The sequence below is a fragment of the Corvus cornix genome, chromosome 4A (genome assembly GCF_000738735.6).
Source record: "Corvus cornix cornix isolate S_Up_H32 chromosome 4A, ASM73873v5, whole genome shotgun sequence".
In the NCBI taxonomy this organism is placed as follows: Eukaryota; Metazoa; Chordata; class Aves; order Passeriformes; family Corvidae; genus Corvus; species Corvus cornix.
In genome coordinates this window covers 18,723,303-18,747,743 of record NC_047058.1, presented here as the reverse complement: position 1 = coordinate 18,747,743, position 24,441 = coordinate 18,723,303, and the positions used below count along the sequence as shown (strand labels likewise).

At 50.6% G+C, this 24,441-nt stretch overlaps 1 protein-coding gene across 1 annotated transcript; it reads left to right on the top strand.

Moving 5' to 3' along the window:
* Nucleotides 1-1,075: 1,075 nt before the first annotated feature.
* Nucleotides 1,076-23,239, top strand: LOC104691719 (pre-mRNA 3'-end-processing factor FIP1-like). Its single transcript, XM_039572204.1, is given in 17 exon segments — nt 1,076-1,133; nt 1,136-1,183; nt 1,965-2,004; nt 4,875-4,959; nt 6,139-6,245; nt 6,960-7,018; nt 8,048-8,158; nt 10,384-10,514; nt 11,238-11,362; nt 12,326-12,431; nt 13,457-13,655; nt 14,578-14,604; nt 15,144-15,201; nt 15,684-15,739; nt 16,775-16,979; nt 18,510-18,668; nt 21,911-23,239. Coding segments are annotated over 17 exon segments (1,692 nt in total). The 5' UTR covers nt 1,076-1,090; the 3' UTR covers nt 22,044-23,239.
* Nucleotides 23,240-24,441: the final 1,202 nt, after the last annotated feature.

The following is a 24,441-nucleotide window of genomic DNA, read 5'->3' as shown; positions in this document are numbered from 1 at the left end:
GGGCACAAGGAGCAGGAATAGACCACAGCCACACCGGAACCACAGGGACGAGAGAGGGAACATTTTAATCCGGGATTTCTCTGCACTGTTTAGTGCACGGAAAAGGTAACTTGCTTTAGGATTCTCTATAGCTTTTGTTAGCATTAGTGCTGAAAAGCAGCTTGCTCCAAGTTTCCCTGTGGTACTGATGGAATTAAGGGCTCTGAAAGGCGGAGAGGGTGATGCTCCAACCAGGAGCTCCCAGATGGAGTTGCAGAAGGAGCCTCAGGCGCTGCATCTCCAGGCTGTGAAGTTTAACATTCACCGAGGAGCTGCACAGCCAGACCTGGGAGGTGCAAACCCCACACAAACAGTCCCGAATGTGTCCCCAGCTGTCCGGGAGCACCGCGGTACTGACAGCAGTGACACAGAGCGGCATTCTGTGCCCCCGTCCCTTCCCAACACCTGGGGAATCCTGCGGGACTCCTCACGCCCTTCCCGGGGAGCTCCGAGCGGGAGGCGCCACGGCGGCCGTTCGGGGCTCTTCTCTGCACGCCGCGCTCCTTTCCGCGGCCGAAACCGCGGCGCCTCAGCCTTGCGGGACGCCCGGCGCGGGGCCGAAAGGTCGAAATTCCGCTGTTTCGGAGAAATCCACGCAGCGCTGCCGCGGGCACGGCCGCGCTCCCGCCCTTACCGCGCATGCGCGGGCGGGATTGGCGGGGCGGCTTTGGCGAGCGAGCGGCACCGGGGCCCTGCGGGGCACTGCGGGCAGCGTTCGGGCCCGGCGGGGCTGTACGGCCGGCGTTGGGCCCCGGCGGGGCCGTGAGGGCGGCACTAGGGCCCTGCGGGGCAGGCGGGAGGCGTTAGGGCCTGGCGGGACGCTGCGGGCGGCTCTAGGGCCCGGCAGCGCGGGGCGGGCGGCTCTAGGGCCCTGCGCGCCCACGCCGGGGGTCTCGCCCCCCCTCCCGCCGTAGAAGGAGCAATGGCGGCGCCGTAGCGCGGCCGCCGAACCCCCGCCGAGCGCCGCGCCCGGGCCCGGCGGGAGCCGAGCGGGGCCGCCGCTCCTCCTCCTCCTCCTCCCGCCGCCGCTCCCCGCAGCCCCGCGGCCGCCATGGCCACCGAGCTGGAGCCGCCGGCCGCCGGCGCCGTGTCGGGCGCGCGCCGCTGGAGGCGGAGGAGGACGAGGAGCACTGGCTGTACGGGGGTAGGTACCGCCGGCCGCGGGGCAGAGCGGGGCCCCGGCCGGCAGCGGGCCCGGCCCCGCCTCAGGGCCGCCCCCGGCCGCGGGGCCGTGCGGGACCGGGGGCGGCCCCGCGGGACGGAGGGACCGGCGTCTCGCCCTGGGCCCCCTTAGAGGGATCGGCCTCTGCCCCCGGGCCCCCGGCAGGGACTGGCGTCCGCCCCCGGCCTCCCTCAGGAACGCTCGAGCGGCTCTTTCTGGGCGGGTGGCTGTGTGTTATTGTCCTTTTATCAATAACACTGGTGCAGGGAGGTTAACGCGATGCTTTGTTAAGAGTTTCGGTTCCCCAATTACCCGAACCTTGTGAACCCCTGGGTTGACGGGGCTGGGATGTGGCCGGGATAAACCACAGGACTTTATTGAAATGTCTTTGTCCTCCCCATAGGCTTTCCACATGAATGCTTTTATGTTTCTTCTTCCCTGGCACGTTAAAAATCTATATAAAGACCTTCATAGCTGACTTCAGTTCCTATCTGATAGGTGTCTCTGTTCTCTGAGACTTAGGATACACATTTTGAATTTGGTTTGGTGAGAGGCATCACCTCTGCAGATGGGTGGTGTTTGTTGGGTTGGGTTTATTTTTAGTTGTTCCATTTCTAGTTGAACTTTGTTGAAAAGAGAGCATTGGGATTATAGTGCCTTCGCACCACTGGGTATTTCTGTACCTGTGATGCCTTTTATGCTTGAATTTAGCTTTTTTCCTTTCACTTGAATAATTCCTTTGTTCTTACTGTTGATTTTGCAGATGACACAACTGGTAAGCAAGAAGATGGACCAATTTCTGGGTGAGTCCTGAGGCTGTTTATTTATTATTACAGTACGTGCTGTAAAGATTGAGCCTTGTTAAGCATAGCTTCATGAGTGCTTTAGGGCAGTGATGTTGCCAGGAACAGCAGCCTGTCCTTTGCCCATCCCATGGGATCATCCCCAGCCACCATGCTGGGGCTGGCAGGCATTTATGAATGTGGAAGCTGAACTGGATCAGTGGACTGGTTTGATTTAAAACTAACTTTTAGCCCTTTTTTTCTCTCAGCAGTTAGTTTTAAATCAGATCTCTTTTCCAGTTTTAATTCCTGGGAGAAATGATGCCCTGAGGATTGGCTTTGTGCTGGCCTGGTGTTGGTAAAACTGACCTGTGCTTTAGTCTGGGAAAGGGTAAAAACCTTGAACTTGGGTTAAAATCTTGACATGATCAAAGCAGCACATTCTGTGAGATCTCTCAAGTGGTGTGGCTAAGACTTGGAGATAAAACCAATGATCAGTTTGGCTTTCTGTGTGTGGAAGGGATTGTCGTCTGTCCTGGGTTTTAATTCCTTCCTGTTTGTAGCTGTGTGTTTTGCACCAGCAGAGCCTGGTCTCAGCACAGCATTACCTGTTTGCCATTTTAAATGTAACATTTTTCAGAAAGCTTGGTCTTCACGGGACTTTTGTGTACTCAGCCCCTCCCAGAGTTCAGTTCAGTGTTCATTGTCATTGTGGGTTCAGTGTCTGCAATGTTGAGGTTGTTACAGATACTGTCCTACTTCTCTGCTTGAAGAATGTGAAAACTTGTTCCAATAAACAAGTGGTAAAAATCATGGTATTGTTACCTAAAAACATCAAATGAGCTTTGTGAGAAGGAACAACTTTTAGACAGAAATTTACAGCTGATTTGCATAAATCTGCTTTTCCTTGTCACATTCATCTGAATGTAATTTTAGTTTACGAGCAGGACTAAAAATCTGAATTTTCAGCAACTGTCTCCAATAAATGCAAAATGCAGGAAGGAAGAATATTAGTGGCCATGCTGGCTCTCCTTTTTTTTTTTTTTCCCCTCTTTTTACTTTTTTCCCCATATTTCTTTTTTGCACAATGAGAATCTCCCTAAATGAAGAGCTGTGGGGTGTTTTAAGAAAAATAACTCTTTGTTTTCTCTGTTGTCAGCGGCTGCAGCTCCAGGGCTGCACTGCTGGCTTGTCTCGAGTGTTTGTCCCTAGCCAGGAAGCAGAGATCAGCAGAGTTTGGGATGCAGCATCCACTGACATTCCCTAGCCTGAGGGATGTGTTAAATGCCAGCAGGATGCTGTGCTGTCAGCAGTGCCCAGGATTATGTTGGCATTCTGGGGAAGTGAAATCTCTGGCGCGTTTTTCTGTGCCCAGATGATGCTGGGGACCTGTCAGATGGTTCATTCCTGGGAAGGAGAGAGGTTAGGGAAAGGCTTCTGGTTACCAAGTGTCTCTCTGAACTCCAGTTCATACATTTTAATGCACACCCACAGATGCTTCATGTGACTTGAAGCTGAAGGTAACACTTGTCACTCTTCCTGAACGCAGTCATCTCAGATTTTTAAGGAGATTCAGGGGTGAAGGTCAATGCTGAGTTGCTTGGATTGGGCATAAAGTTTTGGATCCATCTGAGAGATTTTCTCCAGTGGTCCATGCTTTGGTCCTCATGTCACAGCCTGTGTCTGCAGTGTGGAAATACCTGGAGGCTGATTTTCCCTCTGCCTTTTATACCTGAAGGTGTGTGCAGGTGCCACATCAGGAACCTGGCACCCATGGCACCTGTGCTTGGTCAGCTGCCCAACCTTCAGCCCTCTTTTTGATCTTGGCTTGATGAATTTCTTTGTACATGGGACTTTCCCAAAACGGGGCTTCGGTTACTGCTCAGATTGATTGTTCTTTGTTTAGCACTCAGGAACTCTCTGAGTTGTGTTACTTTGCCTTTCTTGTGTGGTGTCTCCTGTCCCTCTGAAGTGGCTTTAATGTGACTGGTATTTGGATTCTGTGAGATGTTGCCTGTTCCTTTTTGAAGACAATCCTGTGGATATTTAGTGTCCAATGTGGGGTTTTAAACTAATAACAACATCTCCACAAGGCACTGGTGGAAAATTTGATTTCCTTGGCCTGGGCTATTATAACCATCTCTCTTGAAAAAACTCAGAATTATTGAAGTTCTTTTAAGTTTTACCTATGACATTAGAGACCAATGACCTCTCTGTATTTCAGTTCTGTAACACTTGGCACACTCTTTTCTAGCGTGTGTACACCAATTCCACTTTCTTGCTTGGCCAGTACAGTAAACAATGTTAACATTTGAATAAATTCTTAAACTTGAGGTAAATCCAAACCTGACCATTGTTGCATGAGGACTAATTTGTAATGAGTGAGAAGAATGAGTGCATAATTATCTGACTTTCCTCTTGGAATTTTAACTTCTTGTTAATGTAAACTGTTTGTAGAAACACTAAAATCACTTTTTCCTTAATTTCTGTGGGACAGATACCTTTGCTGCTGACTAAATGCATGTGTAATTATTAGCATCCTTAAGGAGGAGGTGAAATTTTGCTTATTACGGTCTTATTCTTACCAGTTGTGATTGTGCCAAATCCGAGCTGAGCCAGCTGCCACTGAGCTGTTGAGTGCTGTCAGGTGCTCTCTGGATGTGTGAAACTGATTCTTCCCAGCAAAAGCAAAGCCAAGCCAGGAGGATGGATTTTTTTGTCAGGTAGTTGAGCAAATGCCAGCAGAAAAAACACACAAGAAGAATAAAGCATTGTGTGAAAGTCACCTGGGCACAGGCTTTAGAACTGTTTGTAGGTGACCCTCTAGGTTGGGCTTGTCCACTTTATTTTCTGTGTCATGGTCACTTTGTCTTCTCTGTCCCCTTCACCAGGCACACAGAATCTGCTCATCCTCTGCAGGATGCTCCCCAGGAGAGCCGGCCCGTCAACAACGAGGACAGAGAGATGTCCCAGCACGTACGTGTCCCACTGCCCACAGTGCACATGGGGGGGGATTTCTGTGCTGCTCAGCACTCCTGGGGAAAAACAGGAAGTGTAAAGATCCTGGTACTGCTTCATACCTTGTGTTTGCAGTGTTGGGATGTACTGCCAGCCATTCCCAAAGCCAGCTCCAGCAACAGCCTTGTCTTGTCATCCTGCCTTGAGTGGTGGGGAGGGAACCCTGGCGCAGGCACTGCTCATGCCCTCTCAGGGGGCAGATCAGGGTCTCTGATGCTGCAGTCTGGCAGGAAAAGCAGAACACAATGTGTTCCAGCTCAATTTTCAGTGTGACCACTCAAGAACTAGTAAAATACGGGAAACACTGGGATAGAAAGCCCAAAGTGCTGGGAATTGATTTTGATTCAGGCTCAGACCTCTTAGAATGCAGTCTAGTGGCTCAGTGCTGAAAGAGGAGGAGGAGGAGGGTTGCTTCTCCCCACCCTCCTCTCCTGGTCTCTTTGATGGGTTTGTTTTCTGCCACTGTTCTGCCACATCAAGAGGGTTCATGCAGGGTTCTGACAGACCTACGTGCTGTGGAAGAGGAGGGAGGGTGAGGCACACCTTCCTCATGTAGGGTGAGGTGTTAATTCAGCTTGTATTTCTCACAAAACTGCACTTGCTGGATATCTGGAAGATTTCTTTTCCTATTCCTTTACTTTTGTGCCCAGCACTGGGGTTGCACTGGAGTCAGATCTGTAAAGTGAAGTGGCCTGGGGGCTGATTGTGCTAAATCAGCCAAACCAAACTCTTCAGCAGCTCCCTACCACAGAAGTTGTGGTGAGAGAATATTTGCCTTGAAGTTCTTAGGGGAAACCTGGTGAATATATTTTGGTGGTTTTCATTTGTGGTTGTGTACTTTGACCATGGCCCTGTGAAGGAGGTGTGTAAGAAAAGCCCCAACTCTTTCAAAAAGAGTGGGGCAGAGGAACTGAAGGACGTGGTGAAATTCTTAGAACTGAGCTAACCTTCCCCACATTCACAAATATTACCCCAAATCTCGTGTAGAGCCAAATCTTCAAAGGACACTGGAGTTTCTCTGTGGGCAGCTGCCCATTGTTGTTGAAGGCTGTTCAAGAAGCTTCCTGAGATCTGGCTGTGCTGGAGAATTCTCAGTAGTATGTATTGATGAGCTGCTGTGTGATTCTGCTGTTGCAGGCCCTTCCCAGTGGTGAGGATGATGAGGATGACAGTGACAGTGACAGCGATGACGATGACGTGAAGGTTACAATTGGCAACATCAAAACGGGAGCGCCTTCCTACATGTGGGTACTGCTGGGTGTGGGGGGATTTGGGGCTGAGGGATCCCAGCATGTTGGGATGGAAGGTGGGGATGAGCTGAGAGCTGCTCTGGCTCCTGGGAGCAATGGCCAGAACACCAGAATGGAGCTGATGGGCAGCTCTGCCCTGCAATTGCTTGTTGGAGAATCCATCTGTAAAATGGGAATGATAATCCGTGGGGCTGCTGCTGGAAAATTAACTTACTAATTACTGGGTTCCCTGGGGCAGAATCAAAGGTGGGAAGTTCCATTTAACTCATCTGTGAAAACTTCCAGAACCAAAATCTGTCTTGCTAAGAATTTGCATAAGCTGTGAATTTACTAATTTCCAGCTGTCCGGTTTTTTGTGGCTCGGGAATGGCAAGGCTGGATTTGAGAAGCAGGAAATTACTTTTTACAACTCTGCCTAATGTGCATTGAATAAAAATAATAAGACAGCACTTTTGCTTGCTGCTAGCAGCCTTCCTCTTACACAAACGACTTACCTGTGCTTTGCTGCATATTCTAATTTTTCCACTTTATGGATAATTTCCTTCTCTTGTTGTAGAGGTGGTTTCACTCTGATGGATGACTCTGAATAGCAAACTCAGGTGAACTAAAGCATCTCCTGAAGGGTGTCAGGGCTTGAATATATTTTGCATGAGAATCTTCAGCCAAGTAATTTGTTCAAATGCCAACGTAGTGATTCTTTTCCAATAGGGGAACTCCTATGAATCTAAACTTAAAAACGGGTAGAGGCTATGGAGCATCAGCTTCAGGTATTGCTGTTATTTTTATCCTTCACCTTTGCAATATTTCACCTACCTGGCACTGACAGCTGCAGCAGCTGCAAATTTTGCTCTGTTTGGAAGGATATCGAATTAGTGTGAACCAGGAATAGGATTTTCCTAAAAATCAGTGCTCCCAGCACAGTCTGAGGGGCCAGAATGCAATGAGTGATTTAATTACCCATCACTGAGCAAGGTGATTATAATTCTGTTTAAACTAGGAAAAAAAATCCATTGAGTGATAGTTTTATAGTAAAACCCCAGAATATTTCTAAACTATATTGTTGCACTGGGGCTGAGCATTCCAGCCCTGGAGAAGTACTGTAACTCAGTGTCCTGAGCTACTTGCAGTGTAAGATGCTAAAAGAAACAAACTCTGGTCTTGAAAATCAGCTCTGCATATTTGGCTGCTGAAACTTTCCCCACCATTCAGTTTGGTTTCTCCTGTAAATTGAGTCTTGGGTTCTGTCCTTCCACATGTGTGACTGTCCTTTTGTGGGCTTCATCTGCTTCCTTCCACTAGTTGCTTTATCCAGATGAGTTACCTTCTGATTGAGAAAATAAGAACAAATTCCCCTTGAAGGTTCTGTACCTGACAGATTTTTGCAGACTTGTTTTAGTCCACTAAAGACTGATCCTGAAAAAGCCTCTTGTTAGGAGAAAATGTGTCTGTCTTGGGAGGGGAAAATAAATACTTTGCCTGGGAAGAAAAATAATTTTACTTTATTTCGGTTTCACTTGGGGTAAATTTCGTGCATGTCCTAATGATTTACTCTGCCTGTAGTGCCAATCTGGGTTGAATTCACTTCTCTGCTGTTCAGCTGCAAGTGCTGCACACCCTGTTTGTTTATGGAGTGACTGGAGTCCTTTTATTAAAAAGCTGATTGTGGTTACCTACGTGCTGTGAAGCCAGTGATTAATTTACTGCAGTGCTTTGTTTTTGCTGGAATAATTTGCTGAGCAAATGAAGGGATTAAAGGCATTGCATTAAAATTTGTAACAGTCTCTCTCTCCCCAAAGCCAAATTGCAGCCCAAAGGTATTGACTTGGATGCTGCAGGGAATATAAATGGATTGCCTGTGATAGAAGTGGATTTGGATTCATTTGAAGACAAACCGTGGAGGAAACCAGGTGGGGTCTCACAGTTCCTTGTGGTAAATATTTTCTGCAGTTCCAGTTGTCTCTATTTTCACATGTAATTTCTGTCCATTTATTGTTGCCAGGGAACAGGGAAGCTGGAACAATGTGTGTTGCTCAGCTTCTGATGCCTGGCTAGACAATCAATGGCATTTACTGATTGAATGAGCCATGCTCTACCTAAAATTGGGTTGCATTTATTCTAGTAATTGAACTTCCCTAAAGGGAACAGCTATTTTTTTTAAATGGTCTACTTTATTAATTCCCTACTTCCTGAGAACATTGCACTGATACCGATCCAATAATGTGTGGCCTTAAAGGCAGCTGAGTGGGGTCAGGATTTGGATGTTGATGTTGTTTGTTCTCCTCTTCCTGTGCAGGAGCTTGTTCTGTGTGCCCTGGCCAACCCCAGAGTTGTCCCCATGGTCCCTCCTCATCTGGGTCCTGGGGCTGCCCACACTTACTTGTGTAAGGGAGATTTTTCCTCTTAGAGCTGTAGGATGCTACAAATCAGCTGCTGTTTTTCTTCTGATACAAAAGTAATTGAAGGAATAAGACATCCAAATTTTTGCAGTGCCACTCTCATAAAACGTGTTCTCATGAAATGTCATCTGAAACAAAAAGTCACTTTTCTCAGCAATCATTATTCTCCCTGCCAGCCCCTGTATTTCATCTGTCTTTCAGCAATGTTGCTGTGCTGAGTAAGTAGTGCTTTCCTGAGGCTGCCTGTGGTGTGGGCTGGGTATCTCCTGCCCACATGAAGGGCGGTCCAGTGCTAATAACTCCATGGGCATGTCCAGGTATCCAACCAGCCCTGAAGCACCCTGCAGGCAGAATGGAACAGAAGCTTTTCTTCTGCAGGGATTTCTGCTTGATTGCGAAGTCAGAAAGAGGGGAATGGGAAGAAAGTGAGTTAGAAAGAATACAATGAAGTTCAAAGATAAAGCATGGTTGTGGTCATGCTGACATCCCTGGACCAAACTAGAGCCAGCTGGCCCTAAAACAGTGTTGGAGTGCAATAGAGGGAAGATTTCTGCAGAGCTGTGTGGTCTGTAAGTTTATTTTAGATAGCAAATAGCTGATTACTCAACAGCCTTTCAAGTTTATATCCTTTACAGTTAATTGTTCAGCAGCTTGGTATCTCTTTGAGTGAGGGAGAGGAAGAAGAAATCCTGTGTGGAAGAACTGATAGAGGTCTGAAATAGAGGCTGATAAAATCGATAAGTAAATGTCGTGTTGCTGAGTCGGTGTGGATGCACTTTGCATGTTTGGGTGGTACAACAGGAAGAGTGGCCAGCCCAGGAGATAAACCCACTGCTTAGACCTCACAGTTAAACCAAGCTCAGCATGGACAGAATTTTGCTTAGCTCTTCTAGCATCTCTTTGTTTTGAAGTTGGTCTGTGTAGGAATATCTTTGCGTGGGGGATGTTTGAGGGACACCTCAGCGGGGCAGGAGGTGCTCTGTACTGCTTCCTGCTGGGATCTGAGAGGTGGGAGGGGTGCTCCTGGAATTACTGCAGCTGGGATTGCCCCTCTGCATCTCTGTGTTCTTGGCAAGTAGTTTGTGGTCACCTCTGTTATTCAGAAGTGCTCGTGCTGAATTGGCACATTGCACAGGAGACTGGCAGTATGAGATAAAACTCTGGGATCACTAATTAGGGTTATGACTGAACTGTAATTACTTGTGTAGTCTGGGATGTATCAATAAAAACCTTCCACTTTAGCTGTCTTTCATGAAACGGGCGAGCCTCAGAGTCTCCTCTCAAAACAGCAAAGGCAGTGCTGGTCAGGAGAGGAATGTGTGGGCTTAGCTCTGCCAGGAAAAAGGTTCTGTGGCCCCACCCCATTTTTTTGGTGGGGGCTGGAATTGTCACTCCTGTGCTATGCCCAGCACTCAGCTCATGTGGACAATTGGAAGAAACCAGTCTGAAAAAATCAGGCTGATGAGCAAGTGATTGCAGGGAGCTCCCAATGGCCTGTGGAGGTGCTGTGCTGTGTGTCCAGGGGGTCCCACTGCTGCTCAGGCCATGTCCCCTTCCCACCCAAGGTGCAGCCACTGTCCCCTCTGTGGCACCCACAGCTTTCTGACAGGGAAAGGCACAAGCTGGGTTCTCTGGAAAATTTTTGTTACCTTGACCCTTTATTTAAGCAGTTAAAGGGACAGCTTGAGAGTGCAAGTGTGCAGAACCCCTGTGCTAACTCCTGCTCCCTCTGCCAGGTGCTGATCTTTCCGATTACTTTAATTATGGATTCAATGAAGAAACATGGAAAGCTTATTGTGAAAAGCAGCGGCGGCTTCAGCTGGGGCTGGACCCTGCTCCTCCCATCAGCACTGAGAACAAGATCACGGTGGGTGACGTGTGTGACTCCTGCTCCTGGCTCCAGGAAAGCTGGGACTGTGTTTATAACACAGACATGAGGGTGTAAGAGCAGGAGATACCCCAGTTCTGAACTGTTCTGTGTCCTTTCAGTGAGGAGAAATACAAAAATGAATCTTCAAAGATTAAATCTCTGTTGAAAATCTTTTCTGTATGGAAGGAATAGTTCCATCAGCCTGGCAGGTTTGAACCACTACAGCAGCAAGATTGGAGTGAATTTCCAGGTGACTGAGGTTACCCAGCTCTAGGGATGTCTGCTTGGAAAACCCTCTGGATGAGAGAAGTGCAGGGAGGGGAGCTGGGCCCCCAGGGCTGTTTTGCTCGCTGCTGCAGTGGTGTGGCTGCCTTTAGTGTTTGCAGACTGCTTTGGCCATCAACCTTTGCAGGAGTCCATGGTGGCCGTCAGAACTTCAGCCAAATTGTCGGGACAGCAAATATTGCTCATTCCAGTTTTGCCTCCATGGAAAATGATATGAGTTTAATAAACTCATAACAGGACTTCTAAGGAGAGACAGTGGACAGCCAGATGAGGCTGGAATGGCCACTAGCTGACAGAAATGGCTGTGCCTTGACTGAAGATTAGTCTGGCTGGCAGGAGCCCTGGGACTGTTCCTTTTCTTTTGCTGAGGGTTAATCTCTGGTGCTCCATCCGTGAAAGAAAACATTAAAGCTGTGAATCTGTTACCTTCCGTAGGTTCAGCAGGGAAGAACAGGAAATGCTGAAAAAGAAGTGGAAAACAACATCATCAAAACAGAGTTCAAAACAGACTTCCTGGCCCTGGTGGGAGGACGAATGAAGGCTGGGCCTCCTCCCAACAGGTAAGAGAGGAGCATGTTCTTCATGGGGGCATCTGGGAACCACCTGGGCCGTGCCTGAGTCTCCTCAAGCCTCAAAGAGAAGCTTTTAAGCTTGGCAGGAAGCTGCTGTGGTCACTTATTCAGTGTCACCTCCAGCAGTGCAAGCTCTGCCTGCCCATTCCCCTCCTTGGCACAGGGAGGGAATCCTGTATCCCAGCTGATGGGACACATCTCTGGGAGTGGAAGGAGCCAGGCAAACGCCTCAGCTTTGAGGGCTCACACTGCTGACATTGCTTGTGCTTGCTTGGCTTATTCCTACTCCCACGATGTTAATCTTTGCCTCCTCAAGTGGAAGTGGATTACGAGTTTGGCAGAGGATAAGAGGAGCTGTTGGTTCCTGAGCCTGTGTGCGACGCTGCTGGATGTGTGGTAAAACAACTGAGTCACTCTGAGGGGCAGCCTCTGCTGGGGAAACCACTTGGCCCTTAGGAGATCGATGGGGTTTTATCAAAAGCTTCAGAAAAACACACCAGACGAGCCAGAGCTTTGGGCTCGGGATGTTTCTGTTGCTTCATTCACAAAACAGCTTTTGCACACCTGCCTTGCAGAAAGCAGCCCTGCATCCCAGCTTTACTCCTTGTCTGGGAACCAGCTCTGTGCTTCAAGGATGAGCATTAAAGCTCTGCTCAGTGTGTTGGATTTGAGCACTTCGGGGGCATTTCTGTCCCAGTGTGTAATCCCTGTTTTTACACCTATTTGTGGTGGTCCTTTGGATCACATTTCTGGGTGTTCAGAGATCCCAAACTCACCCCTGCTCACAGGGAAGTTGTTCAGGAATGCAAACGGGCTTCTCCTTGGCTTCTTGTCCAGTTTGAGAGATGTTTCCCTGGTGGGGAAGAAAGCATGAAAGAATCTGCTGACAGCAGGGAAAATTGCTCTTTCTGGTGCTTCTGAGCCTGAAAAGATGCCTGTGCTTTGTACCAGGAAGCTGGGTGGGACCATTGATGTCATCGGGGGCCAGGCAGGCACGATCCGGAGGGTGGAGGGAAGACGCCGGGATAAACACGCCTCGGAGGAGAACCCCATTCAGGTAAAGCTGCTGTGCTGCCTCAACAAGCTGCTGATTTTACTGCACTTCCAGGGAACCCTGGGCAAATGCCTGTGTGTTCCTGACCTTGTGTGTTCCTGACCTTCTGTGTCCCAGTCCATACCTGCAGAGCAGCAGGTAATACGTTGACCCTGTTGAGGTGTGTGCATGGATTGTTCCATTCTGCAGGCTCAGTTAACTTCTGGCTTAAAAACTTGGTCTTGCTAGGAGCCAGATTTGTCCTTTAAAAGTCTTCCCTTTGGAATGGTAAGGCCTGAGTTCTTTCCTCATCAGCTCTCCCAAAGTATTCCTAGGACTGTGCAGCTGGGAATCTCTTACGTGGATTATTCCTTTCCCCTCCACTGTGGGGTTGGAATCTTCAATTCTGCAGTGAAGGGTTTGTGCCTGGGACTGATGGGTTTTTTTGCTTTGAAGTAACATTTAGTCTCAAATCATTTGGTGCAGCCCGTGCCTCAGGCTGAACCTGGGCCTGTGTTACTGGATCTTGTTCCTTGTAAGAAATGGAAGCCTGGGTTTAAAGCTGGTCTCGTTTCTGGGCGTGCCTGGCCAGTGTGTGACCATGATGTTCTGGCTGGCTCCTAGGCAGGAAGCTGCAGGGTCTGAGGACCATGTACCAAACCCCCTTCTCTTAACCACCTTCCTCCTGCCAACCACTGCTAACTTGCCAGAAAAGCCCAAATGTGGAACTTTCCTTTTCTAGGTGCCGTTGCTGGGGTTTTTTCCTCCATGGTTTTGTGGTCCGTTTATTTTTTTAGTGATCAGTTTTCCAGATTTTGCCAACAAGAAGAGTTTGCCTTAGAGACAGAATTTGCTGGGAAAGGGTTGTTGTTCCTCCCCCTGAGGAGCACTGACAGCTGCACTTCAGGTCACTCTGGTGCTTCTGCATATTGGTCCCTCTTCCAGGCATGGCCACACCCCTGTTGTGGTGATGCTGCCAGCACTGTGAGGTCCCTGCTGCAGCAGCAAAGGGATTAAAACGCTCTCTTCTCATTCCTCTGCCCCCTAAGGTCCTGGGAGACCATGGAAGCAAGCCACAGCCCCCCCAGCAGCCCCAGCAGCCTTCCCAGCCCCAGCAGCCTCCTCAGCAGCAGCCATTCGCTCCACCAGCAGGGCCTCCGCCTCCCCCACTCGCTGGGCCTCCTCCTCCACATTTCCTTCACCCTCCTCCTCCAGTGACTTCTGTTCCACCTCCCCTGCATCCTCCGGGTACGTGTTCACTCCATGGAATGTGAGCTGGGGTGTCCCAGGCTTGGAGCAAATCAAAGGTTTAAGGGTTCAATGCCGTGGGATGGTTGAGCAGTCAGGGAACAGGTCCTTACCCCTGCCCCTGGCCAGGCTTTGTTTAGTCTCCATCAGCCTATTTAATATTTGCCTTGAATACTTAAAAATGGCAGCTGATCCTTGAAAAGAAACCTCTGGGCTTTGTTTCCATGAGGGAACCTTCCAATGCTACTGATGCATTTGCTTTATTGATAAATGTAAAGAAGCAGGTTCCTGTTTCTCTGGAGGAAGCTGAGGACTGGTGCTTCTGGCTTAAATATGCCAGGCTGAAGTGAAGGGGCCTCACTCTGAGCTTCTCCTGGTCCTGGAGCAGCAGCCAGGCTCTGGAGAAGGCACCAGGAGTACTTTGTGCAGTTAACTCCTGCCTGAGGAGCATTTGCTGAAGCACTCACTGGTTCTTTTCCTGATAACTTTTCCATGATAGCTTTTCCTACTGCCTTACGTTAAAATGCTTGGCAAAATCAGGATGGACACACTGGACTGGAACCTGCAGCAGGTTCTCCTCTCCAGCTCCTTCAGTTGTTCTGAAGACCAAATCAATTGTTCATGTGTTGACACTTAGAAAAGGAATTCTCCAGTGTAAGAGAACAGCAACACTGTAAGTTATAATGTAAAGGTAAAGAGATCATTATTTGGGAAAATCACGTCATTTATGGGCTAATTCCTGCTTAGTAGCACCCATTTTTCTGCTGCTCTCTTTGCTCCAACACGTGAGATTTATTCAAAAGTGTGCTTTGAGGTTTAGCTTGAGGTACAGAGAGGCCATGAGGTACAGAGATGCCATGAGGTACAGAGAGGCCACGCTTTCCCTGTTGTCCTCACTTGTTTTCCCTGCTTATTTCCACAGGCCTGCCACCTCCAGGTCCAATTCCAGGTAGGTGTTACCTTGTTGTTAATGACAGCAGCAATTTTGATCACACAGGTTCAGAGCATTTGGGCTAAGTAACATGAGATAGGATGGCACTAGTCTAGAGCACAGTTAACTTAAGACTAATAAACTCCAATTGAGCACTGAACTTGAGCTGCTTATCTTCTATTCTGACATAAATCTGTAGGTCAGAATAGAGCTTGTTTGTTACATTCTGATCAGAATGCAATGTGTCTGCATCCCAAGAACCACTTTTCCTCCACAGGGCTGTAGGGGTTTAATTGTTACTCCTTGATGAATCTTAGGTTCAATATTTATACCCAAAATAGAATGTAGTTTTTGCTTTGTTTTTCTTCCCATACCCCTACAGAACTAACATAGCTTTAGGGTATGAATTTTGGGAGGAGATACTACCCTGAAGGAAAATTATTCTATTTCAAACAGGGCCTTGTTTAGAGTAAAAAGATGCTTTAATGGCTTTTAACTGTGAAAGCACTTGTGGAACTGGAAGATCTTGGTGCTGATTTACCCTTCTGTGTGTTTAGGGTTGTTCCCACCTCCTCTGGCACCACCACCAGCTCTCCTCATCCCAACCTTGGATGGGTAAGACCACAGCTGGGTAAGACCACGCCATGGGAGCAGCTCCCCTGCAGGGAGGAAGGGAGGAGAGCAGGTCCAAAATCAGTGCTGGGGATGCATGGTCTGGTCTTGGGTTGGGGTGGGGGGTGAGAGCAGAGTCTGTCAGGAATCCTCTGTGCATTCACCTGGATTTGTCATATTCAAGGCACAGGAAGGAGCCAGTAAAACCTAGGCAAAGCCTAAAGTAGCTGATGGCATGATTTGTTACTGCAGATGCTTTCTCTGAAGATGCTCCAGGTAGTTTGTGAGCAGCGGTGCTTTCCCAGGGCAAGCAGTGGGATTATGGCAGGTTTGGAAGTTCTGGCAAAACCCCTGAACACTTCTGGTAGTGAGATTCCCATAAGGATGTTCCACAGACCTCCAGGAAAAACGGGATGAAGCTGCAGCACAGCCAGACCTGTGGGGGTCCCTGATGTCAGTAACTCACCCCCTTTTCTCTCCCAAAGGCAGCCAGCCAGCTACAACAACAGGCAGCCGCCTCCCTTTGGCTACAACTCTGCAGGTGAGCACTGGGCAGGACATATCCAGCTGCTGCTCTCTCTCCTCTCTGGTTTTTGGAAGCCCAGGCTTTTCTGGGGCTGACACACATCCTGTCTGCTCCAGCTCCAGGGTCTTGCTGTGTCCCACACAATCCCAGTCAGGAGCACGTGCTGGGTTTGCTGCACTGAGTGTTGTGCAGGTGTGGTGATGCAGTTTTGTGGCTGAGTGCTAAGGCTCAGGGCACTGTTCCAGTGCAGATTCCCAGCACAGAGCACCTTCCCCAGTGCCTCAGCAGTGTGTTCTGCCTGTTTGCACACACACGTGCTCACCCTCACTCACACTCTCCTTTTTCTCCGCCCTCAGGGATGAGCACAACCAACTACTGGGCTTTTGAATCCCTCCTCCCCCACTTCACCCTCTCCCTTGCCTACAGGCACCATCTCCTGTGGTTTTGTAATGGGAGAGGCAGTGCCAGCATTTCAGCAGGTTCCCTTCCCTGGTGCAGCCCTGGCAGTGCTGTGTTCTCTCCCAGTCCTGTAGTGACCAGCTCGGAGTGGCTCCTCCTGGCTGTGCTGAGCTCTGCGGTGCCTCCCTGCAGGACAGGGCTGGAGGAGTGGCAGTGCCAGCCCTTCCCAAAGAGAGGAGCCTCCAGTGCTGCCAGATGTGGCACTGCTGTGGGATACGACCTCGCTGGTCCAGCTGGCCACATCTGTCTGGCAAGTGCTGGTGGCTCTGGGCTCCCCAGGTGACATCCTTCACTAGCAGCTGGTGCCCCTGGTCCCCCCCAGGTGCCACCATAGACCAGCAGGTACCTGGTGGGAGGTGGGACCTTGTACAGGTGACCAAGAGCCCAGGGCTGACAGAGACTGCAGTGCTGCCTGTAAATATTTGCTCTTGTGCTTTCCTCAGGGAGGAATTCCCTGTTCTCAGCAAACTGCTGGAAGTGAAGGGAAGGGCAGGAGGGAGCGGGGCTGTTGTTTCCTTGGATCCAGCTGTACTGCCAGAGGGGATGCTGGGGATGCTCTGGATGACGGAGGGTTCTGCTCTCTGGCTGCAGATTCAGGTTTCATCAGCTATCCCCCCATCTCCACGTCCCACACGCCCTGGGTGACCACGGTGGACAAGGGCACGAGCAGCTCCAGCAGCAGCCACTGGGAATATTCGGGCTCCAGGCGGGAGAGGGAGCGCGAGCGCGAGCGGGAGCGGGACAGGGAGCGAGACCGGGACCGCGACCGCACCCCGACCACCAGTGAATACAACAAGTGAGTGCTGCCCTCCTGCTGCTCACCCTGGGCAGCCCTGGGGCACCTTGGGGTGTCTGGCCAAGGGCTGGGTTATAGAGGACACCAGCTGAATTCTCTGAAATGTCTGGGAAGAGCTCCTTTGGATCGATAACTGCAGCACAGACTAGGAGCTGTGTCACTGGCTGATTTGCTGTCTCTGGGTCTGGGGTTTTTTGTTTAAATCCAGCAGAACCAGTTCCTCTTGCTCTCCCACACGGCCAAGCAATGAAATAGCCCCTCTGTGTTTACTCCTCAGTGTTTCACAGCTCAGTGTGAAGCACTGGCTGGAGGAGCTGCTGCTTCTTGTCTTCTAAATGTCACCTTCAGATCAAAGGACAAACAGCCTGCTCTGCTCCGCTCTCCTGTGGGGCTGGGAGTGCCATTCCCTGGGAGTCAGCCAGGAAATGGGAGCAGAACTGGAGAGACCACCTTGGTGGGAGCTGCTGTGACCTCAGCTGACAGCAGTGCCGGGAGCACTTGGGAAAGGAAAGGAGGCTTGGAGCCTCCCTGTGTTGATCTAAGGTGGAGGCTGGGCCGCAGAGACTTCCCAAACCCATCTCTTTGGTGTTCAGTCAGCAGCAGCGTCGGTGTTTTGCAGGCTCCAGGCTCAGAAATGCCAATAATCATTCTAAACATTATCAGAATGTGCATTCCTGGCACAGGGTGGGTGCTTCCTGCCAGGGAGCTTCCCAGCCCAGGGAGGGAGCAAACAGGGCAATGTGCTCCTAATATTTTTTTTTTCCTTTACAAGCTTGTGGGCACTGTGGATGGGAGTGGGGGAAAAGAGAACAGAACACAAACGTGCTAAAAATTGGAAGAGCTCAGACTCCCCCACTTCCTGATCCATGCTGGAGCCAAGGCCTGGGATGAGCACTCCTGAGCACATTGTTGGCATTTCTGGGTGGTGTGGAGCACGCTGGTGCAGGTCAAAGCAGGGCAAGTGGCCGTGCAGTCTTTTGGAGCACTCCCAGCTGATTGATCCTGGATATTTATTTGTCCAGCTTGTTTCCAGGAGTGTCAGAACAATGTTTCTGACTTCCTTTCTCCCAAGTCTGAGTATTGTTCCCACAGAGGGACTTGTTAACCCTTCAGATTTTGGCTTTCAGGAATTGAACAGGGAGGTGTAGAGAGGAGTGTGGGATGTGTCTCAATTTGGGGTACACCATGCCCACTCCTGGGGATTGAATGAGGTGCTTTCAGCAGGTACAGAGGTGCAGACAGAAAGCTGTGCTCACAGCTGGAGGTTTTGAGCTTGTGGGGAAGAAATCAGCCCCTTTATACAAAAGGATGAGAGGTTATGTGGGGTGTCTGTGCTGAGGGAAGCCCAGCAGCGGCGGGGGAGAGCAATGAGAGGAGCGTGTGCGTGCTGCGTTCCTGCTGCAGGCGTTTCAGGAGCACCGCCGGGCAGTCAGAGGTGCCTGATGTTGTTGGTGACAGGGGTGCCAGCCCCAGCCGGTGGCTCAGGCCCAGGGGCCGTGTCCCTGTGCCCACGTGTCCCTTGTCCCGCAGTGACGACGAGCGGTACCGCTACTACAGCCGCGAGCGCAGCTACGACTTCGAGCGCGATTACCGGCGCAGCCGCGACCGCAGCCGCGAGCGCGAGGAGCGGCACCGCGAGCGCCGCCACCGCGACAAGGACGACAGCAGCAAACACAAATCCTCCCGCAGGTCAGTGCCGCGGTGCTGGGCGGGAACTCCGCCTTCCTGGGGTGAAATGTCAGCCTGGCTCATCCCAGCTGCCTCTGTCCCAGAGCCCTGGGCAGGAGGAGCCCTGTGGGACAGGCGAAGGAGACCTCGGTGTTGTGAGTTCCCAGCTGGCAGCGTGATGGGTGAAGGAGGGATTGAGCTGGGCTCAACCTCCCACAAGAGCTCCCATCTTAACAAAAGCACTGAGCTACACAAGGGGAAGTGACAGAAGCATCAGCTTTTGGTCCTGCTGCTCCTGCTCACCAGGGCAGAGCTCACAGAATCAACCAGGTTGGAAAAGTCCTTTAAGATCATCAAGTCCAACCTGTGACCCAACACCAGCCTGTCACCCAGACCATGGCACTGAGTGCCACATCCAGCCTTTCCTTAAACATCTCCAGGGACTGTGACTCCATCACCTCCCTGCACAGCCCAATCACTCCTTCTGTGAAGAGCTTCCTTCTGCCTGCACTCAGAAATTGCCTCTTGAGCAGAAGCAGCAGAGCTCTTGCCCAGAGCCTGATGGTGAGGGGTGTGATGGTCCACACAAAGGTGAAACATCTGGGGCAGAGCAGCATGTCCTGAAATCACAGCTTTTCTGCAGAAAATGGATTTGCAACAGATGATCTTCCTGGGAGAGCAGTCTCAAGCAGCAGCTCTGCTCTCTGGGCTGAGGCAGGTTCTCTGCTCAGGTCCTGTGTCACTTCACATCCCATTAACAACTTGAGCAGAACTGCTCTTGCTCTTTCTTCTTGATCCTTCACCTCCCTTCTTTTAGGTGAAACTCCAGTCAGCTCTGTAGGTAATTACCCTTATTTTGAAACTGGTATCAGAAAAACTCCTATGTAGTGACTGGAGGAAAAAGGCTGTTTCTGTCCTTAAGGAGGTGAGTAAATTTTCAAGAAAGGACTCATTGCTGAAGGCTTGGAAGCAAAATGATAGGAAGAAAGACGAAGACCATAATAAAAATTGAATACAGAACAACTGGAAGCTGAGCTGGTGCCAGACAAGTCATTGGCTTTAGGGTTATTCCTCAGCTTCCTCTAGTCAGAATTGAAACCTTGGAGTAGATACCTCACTGTAGGAATCCCTGTCCATGGTCCCCTCCAGCCCAAACCATTCTGGGATTCCCTGCTTGAGGCACACTGAGATTTGAGCCTGTTTGAGGTACCTGCAGATGAAAGGGTTTCATTTCCAGTTTCCTGCAAACTGAGCAGTCTGAAGGAAATCACTGACGCTGGTTTCGGTATTAAAGGACAGTCACACTGTCCCAGCATAAACCCCTGACACATCAGCCACGAGGTGGCTGAAGGTGTTTTGTGGAGAGGCAGCAGCCTTTTATTTTTCCCTATTTTTTTTGCCTTTAATGACTGTGAAACCATTTATTAAACCAGTCAGAAAATTACTTGAAGCCAGGAGCTTTTCAGCCAGGTTCAGCCAGTTCTGTGTCTGCTGCTAAACTGGAATTCCAGCTGTGCCAAGAATTTGTCTCTACACCTGATGGTGTCCCTGCTCATGTGCCTGCACAGTCACAGTTTATCCTGGGATAAATTGATCTGCTCGTTCCTGTGCTCTGGGCTGTGCTGTAACTCTGCCACCTTCACACCACAGTCAGCTCCCGAGAGCTCACTTGGTTTGAACCTGTGAGAGAAGAAGCAGAAAATCTCCTCCCAGGAGGGGCCAAACCAGAGCTCCCCCTTTTCCTGGAGGGAGGCAGAGCTGCTGCTGGGGCTGTGTTGGATGCATGGAGCAGCTGGCAGGGCACAGGCTCAGGGCATGCACAGCCTGCTCAGGCCTCCCTCTGCCTGGGATTGCTCCCACATCCCAGAAATTCTGTGTAAACATTCCCAGTTACCCACCCACATCTGGAAAACTCGGTGAGGAGATAAAGGAGTTCTAAAGCACAAAGTGAAGAGCCAGGTCAGGTGTGAGTCAGCAAAAGTAGGAACAGGATCTGCCTCCCATGGGGAAACTCACATTTCTCTCGCTCCACTGCTCCCTTTGCTGCCTTTAGTCCAGGGATTTCCCCAAGATGCTCGGAGGAGTGAAAGGTTCAAACACGTCTGGGGTTCAGGACTCCTCCTCCTCTCAGCCTCGGTGCCGTGTCAGAACCGCTGGAGCTCCCTCCGGAGTGGAGGAACACCAAGGTGTTCCTATGGACACTGCCAGGAGTGGCTGTGGCAGTGTGTGACGGTGGCAGTGTGTGATGGTGTGTGATGGTGGCAGTGTGTGATGGTGTGTGACGGTGGCAGTGTGTGATGGTGTGTGACGGTGGCAGTGTGTGACACTGTGTGGCAGTGGCAGTGTGTGACACTGTGTGACACTGTGTGGCAGTGGCAGTGTGTGGCAGTGTGTGACACTGTGTGACACTGTGTGGCAGTGGCAGTGTGTGGCAGTGTGTGACACTGTGTGGCAGTGGCAGTGTGTGACACTGTGTGGCAGTGTGTGACACTGTGTGGCAGTGTGTGGCAGTGTGTGACACTGTGTGGCAGTGGCAGTGTGTGGCAGTATGTGACACTGTGTGACACTGTGTGGCAGTGTGTGGCAGTGTGTGGCAGTGTGTGACACTGTGTGGCAGTGGCAGTGTGTGGCAGTATGTGACACTGTGTGACACTGTGTGGCAGTGTGTGGCAGTGTGTGGCAGTGTGTGGCAGTGTGTGACACTGTGTGACACTGTGTGGCAGTGGCAGTGTGTGGCAGTGTGTGACACTGTGTGACACTGTGTGGCAGTGTGTGGCAGTGTGTGACACTGTGTGACACTGTGTGGCAGTGGCAGTGTGTGGCAGTGTGTGACACTGTGTGACACTGTGTGACACTGTGTGGCAGTGGCAGTGTGTGACACTGTGTGACACTGTGTGGCAGTGGCAGTGTGTGGCAGTGTGTGACACTGTGTGACACTGTGTGGCAGTGTGTGGCAGTGTGTGACACTGTGTGACACTGTGTGGCAGTGGCAGTGTGTGACACTGTGTGACACTGTGTGGCAGTGTGTGGCAGTGTGTGACACTGTGTGGCAGTGGCAGTGCTGATGCAGCAGGTGCTGTTGGCACAGCCCTTCCCAGAGCAGCCCCACGCTGGATTGGATCATCCCGAAAAACCCCGCGGTGCCCTGGGCGCTGCTGAGGTGGCTCCTGTTGGTGGGATCAAAGCCCCCGTGCCCATCACTGGGTCCCTGCTGTGGCAGGGCTGTGTCTGATGTCACTTTGTCCCCTCTGTTCCCCGCTCAGGAAGCAGCACGAGAGCGAGGAGGGCGAGAGCCACCGGCGCCACAAGCACAAAAAGAACAAGCGGAGCAAGGAGGAGAAGGAGGCCAGCGAGGACGGGGCCCAGGAGGGCGAGGAGCAGGACACCAAGGAGTGAGCCAGGCCCACCATCGGCCCTCGGCAGGAACTCACTCCTGTGGAACCAGCATGGCATTGGTGATGTTTTGGTTGGGGGGGGGGGTGGTTTTTTTTTATTATTATTTTTTACTTTTCCAAGGGAAGAGGCTGACTGGGCAAGCCGTGGCACAGCCGGCAGTGCCTCGGGAGCTGAGGCTGCACGAGCCTTTAAACTTCCTTTTTTTTGTTTGTTTTTGATACAAGACAATACAGCAGTACTAGTTACAAAGCACTGAGCTACTCTACTCATCCACATCCCTAGGGAGAACTTTGGTGTATCAGATCCTATGGTTTCTGATGGAAGATGGCTTCAGCTGAAACTAACGCAATTAGGTCGTAGTTCTTGGTTCTTTTTGTCATCGTCATTCCTTTTTGAGAACTAGGACAGTAAGTGCAACTTGAAATTTATTGTCCAAAGAACAGCGTGACTTAGATCCCGGGAGCCAGCTTAGAGTCTGGTGTCTAGTAGTGAAAAGTCTCATCCCCGAATAAATTTCTTTATAGCTACAAAAACAGCTTCTGATTTCTCCATGGCCAGCTGGGCGTGTCAGGAGGAGCTGCAGGATCTGCTCCAGGTGGGCACAGGGGCCTGCCTGGATGTGACAGCTTCCAGAAGCTGCCGAGGGCGTTCACACAGCGTGTGCAGAGACTCCAAAACTGGCTTTTTTTATCCATTGCAAAGGTAGTTCTGTCATGTTACACCTCTACGTGGGGAATCAATGAAGATCCATAATAAGAGCATGAATTTCTCTTTAATTCCTTTTGACTTAACTATTTTATTTCCTTTTTTTTTACTAAGAGTTGACTGAATAACCTAGAGTGCAGTAGAGAGCACCAAGTCCCCGTTAGCAGTTTGCCCTCGTGGGGTTGGCGTTTCTATTTGGGTATCACCAACACTCCTGTCCAATGCATTCCTTTCCCTTAGATCCCAAAATAAATTTAGTCGAATTCCAAAGTTTCTTTGGATTTAGTATTGGTTGGGGAAGGGGCAACAGAGATGTTTCTGGGTGGGGAGGACAGGGGAAATAATTTTCAGGGGTTTTGGTCTGTCTGGTCCTTAGGATTCCTGCCCTTCTGTTTGTGTGAGTCCACAAATGTCTCATTTTCCTTTGACTTGTTATTTAAAACTGTCTGAAATATTTGTCCTAAAATAATATGGTTCTGAAACGTTCTGTATTTTTTGGTATTGTAATCGTGGAAGGGTTGAGTGTGCTGGGAAGCGTCCAACCTGTGCCAGGAGAGCCCTTTGGTTCCGGGTTAAACACTGGAACAGCGCAGTGATGGGCTTGTAACTACAGAGCCCAGGGGAGGAGGAGGAAAATGGGGGCTTCTGCTGGGTTTTGGTTTTCGTGGAGCTTTAATGTGCTTTGAGCTCCTGGGAAATGTGTGTGTGCTGAGCCAGGGGTAGCTGGGATCAGGGTGGAGCCCAGATTGAGGAATATGGCATCACTCACTGCTCCCCTGGGCAATCCCCGCTCCTGGCACTGGGTGTGGAGCCAGGGAATCCTCCTGGCAGCTCCTGCTCAGGGCAGGGCTTCAGCTGTGAGTGCCCAGAAGCTTTCAGGAGAATGGGATGAACTTGCTGCTCCCCAGGAGAAACCCAAACCAGAGGAGGAGTCAGGAGTGCTTGGTCGGTGCTCCCTGGCACCTCACGCAGTAGAGGTGCCCGCCCTCCCTGCCAGAGCCCAGGCCTGGCCAGGGCAGTGCCAAGGGGAGAGGGGCCCGGCCCCAATGCCCAGCCTCCCTCAGGAGCTTGTGTTTGGTGATGATGAGAGGTGCTGGTTTGTTCCAGTGCAGGAACTCTGACCTTGCTGGGGCAGCAGTGCCAAAGGGGGCCTGGGCAGTGCCCCCAGCCCGCTCTGAGCTGGCTTTTCCTGCCCTGAATCAGGAGAAGTGCTGCCACTGGAATGTTGCACCGAGGTGAGTGGGGGTTGGCCCCAGCCAAGGACGTTTCTCCCCCCTTTGCATGCTCAGGTGTCCCTGGTGCCTCTGCAGGGGTGGCCAGAGCTGTCCCCACCCACTCCCTGATCTCCTGCACTGTTGGTGGAGTGACACAATTAATGGTGATCACATCCAGTCCCGATGGTGCTGTGGGAGTGGGAACAGGGAATCCAGCGTGGATTCAGTCAGGGCTGCACCTCCTCCTCTGTTATTTGAATGAGCTGGACCCAAAACACAGAATATGCTGAGGTGGAAGGGACCTTCACTAATGGGGGCAGGCTTTTGGGGCCAGGAGCAGCTGTGCATTTAAGGTAAATAGTTTTAAACTGATTTCATTAAATAGAGTTAAATGGTTTCCCTTTTCTGCCAAGGAAATGTAAAGGTGGGGTGTTGGAAATAATCTGTTCTTGCATCTGGAAGCTGCTGCAGGGTTCCTG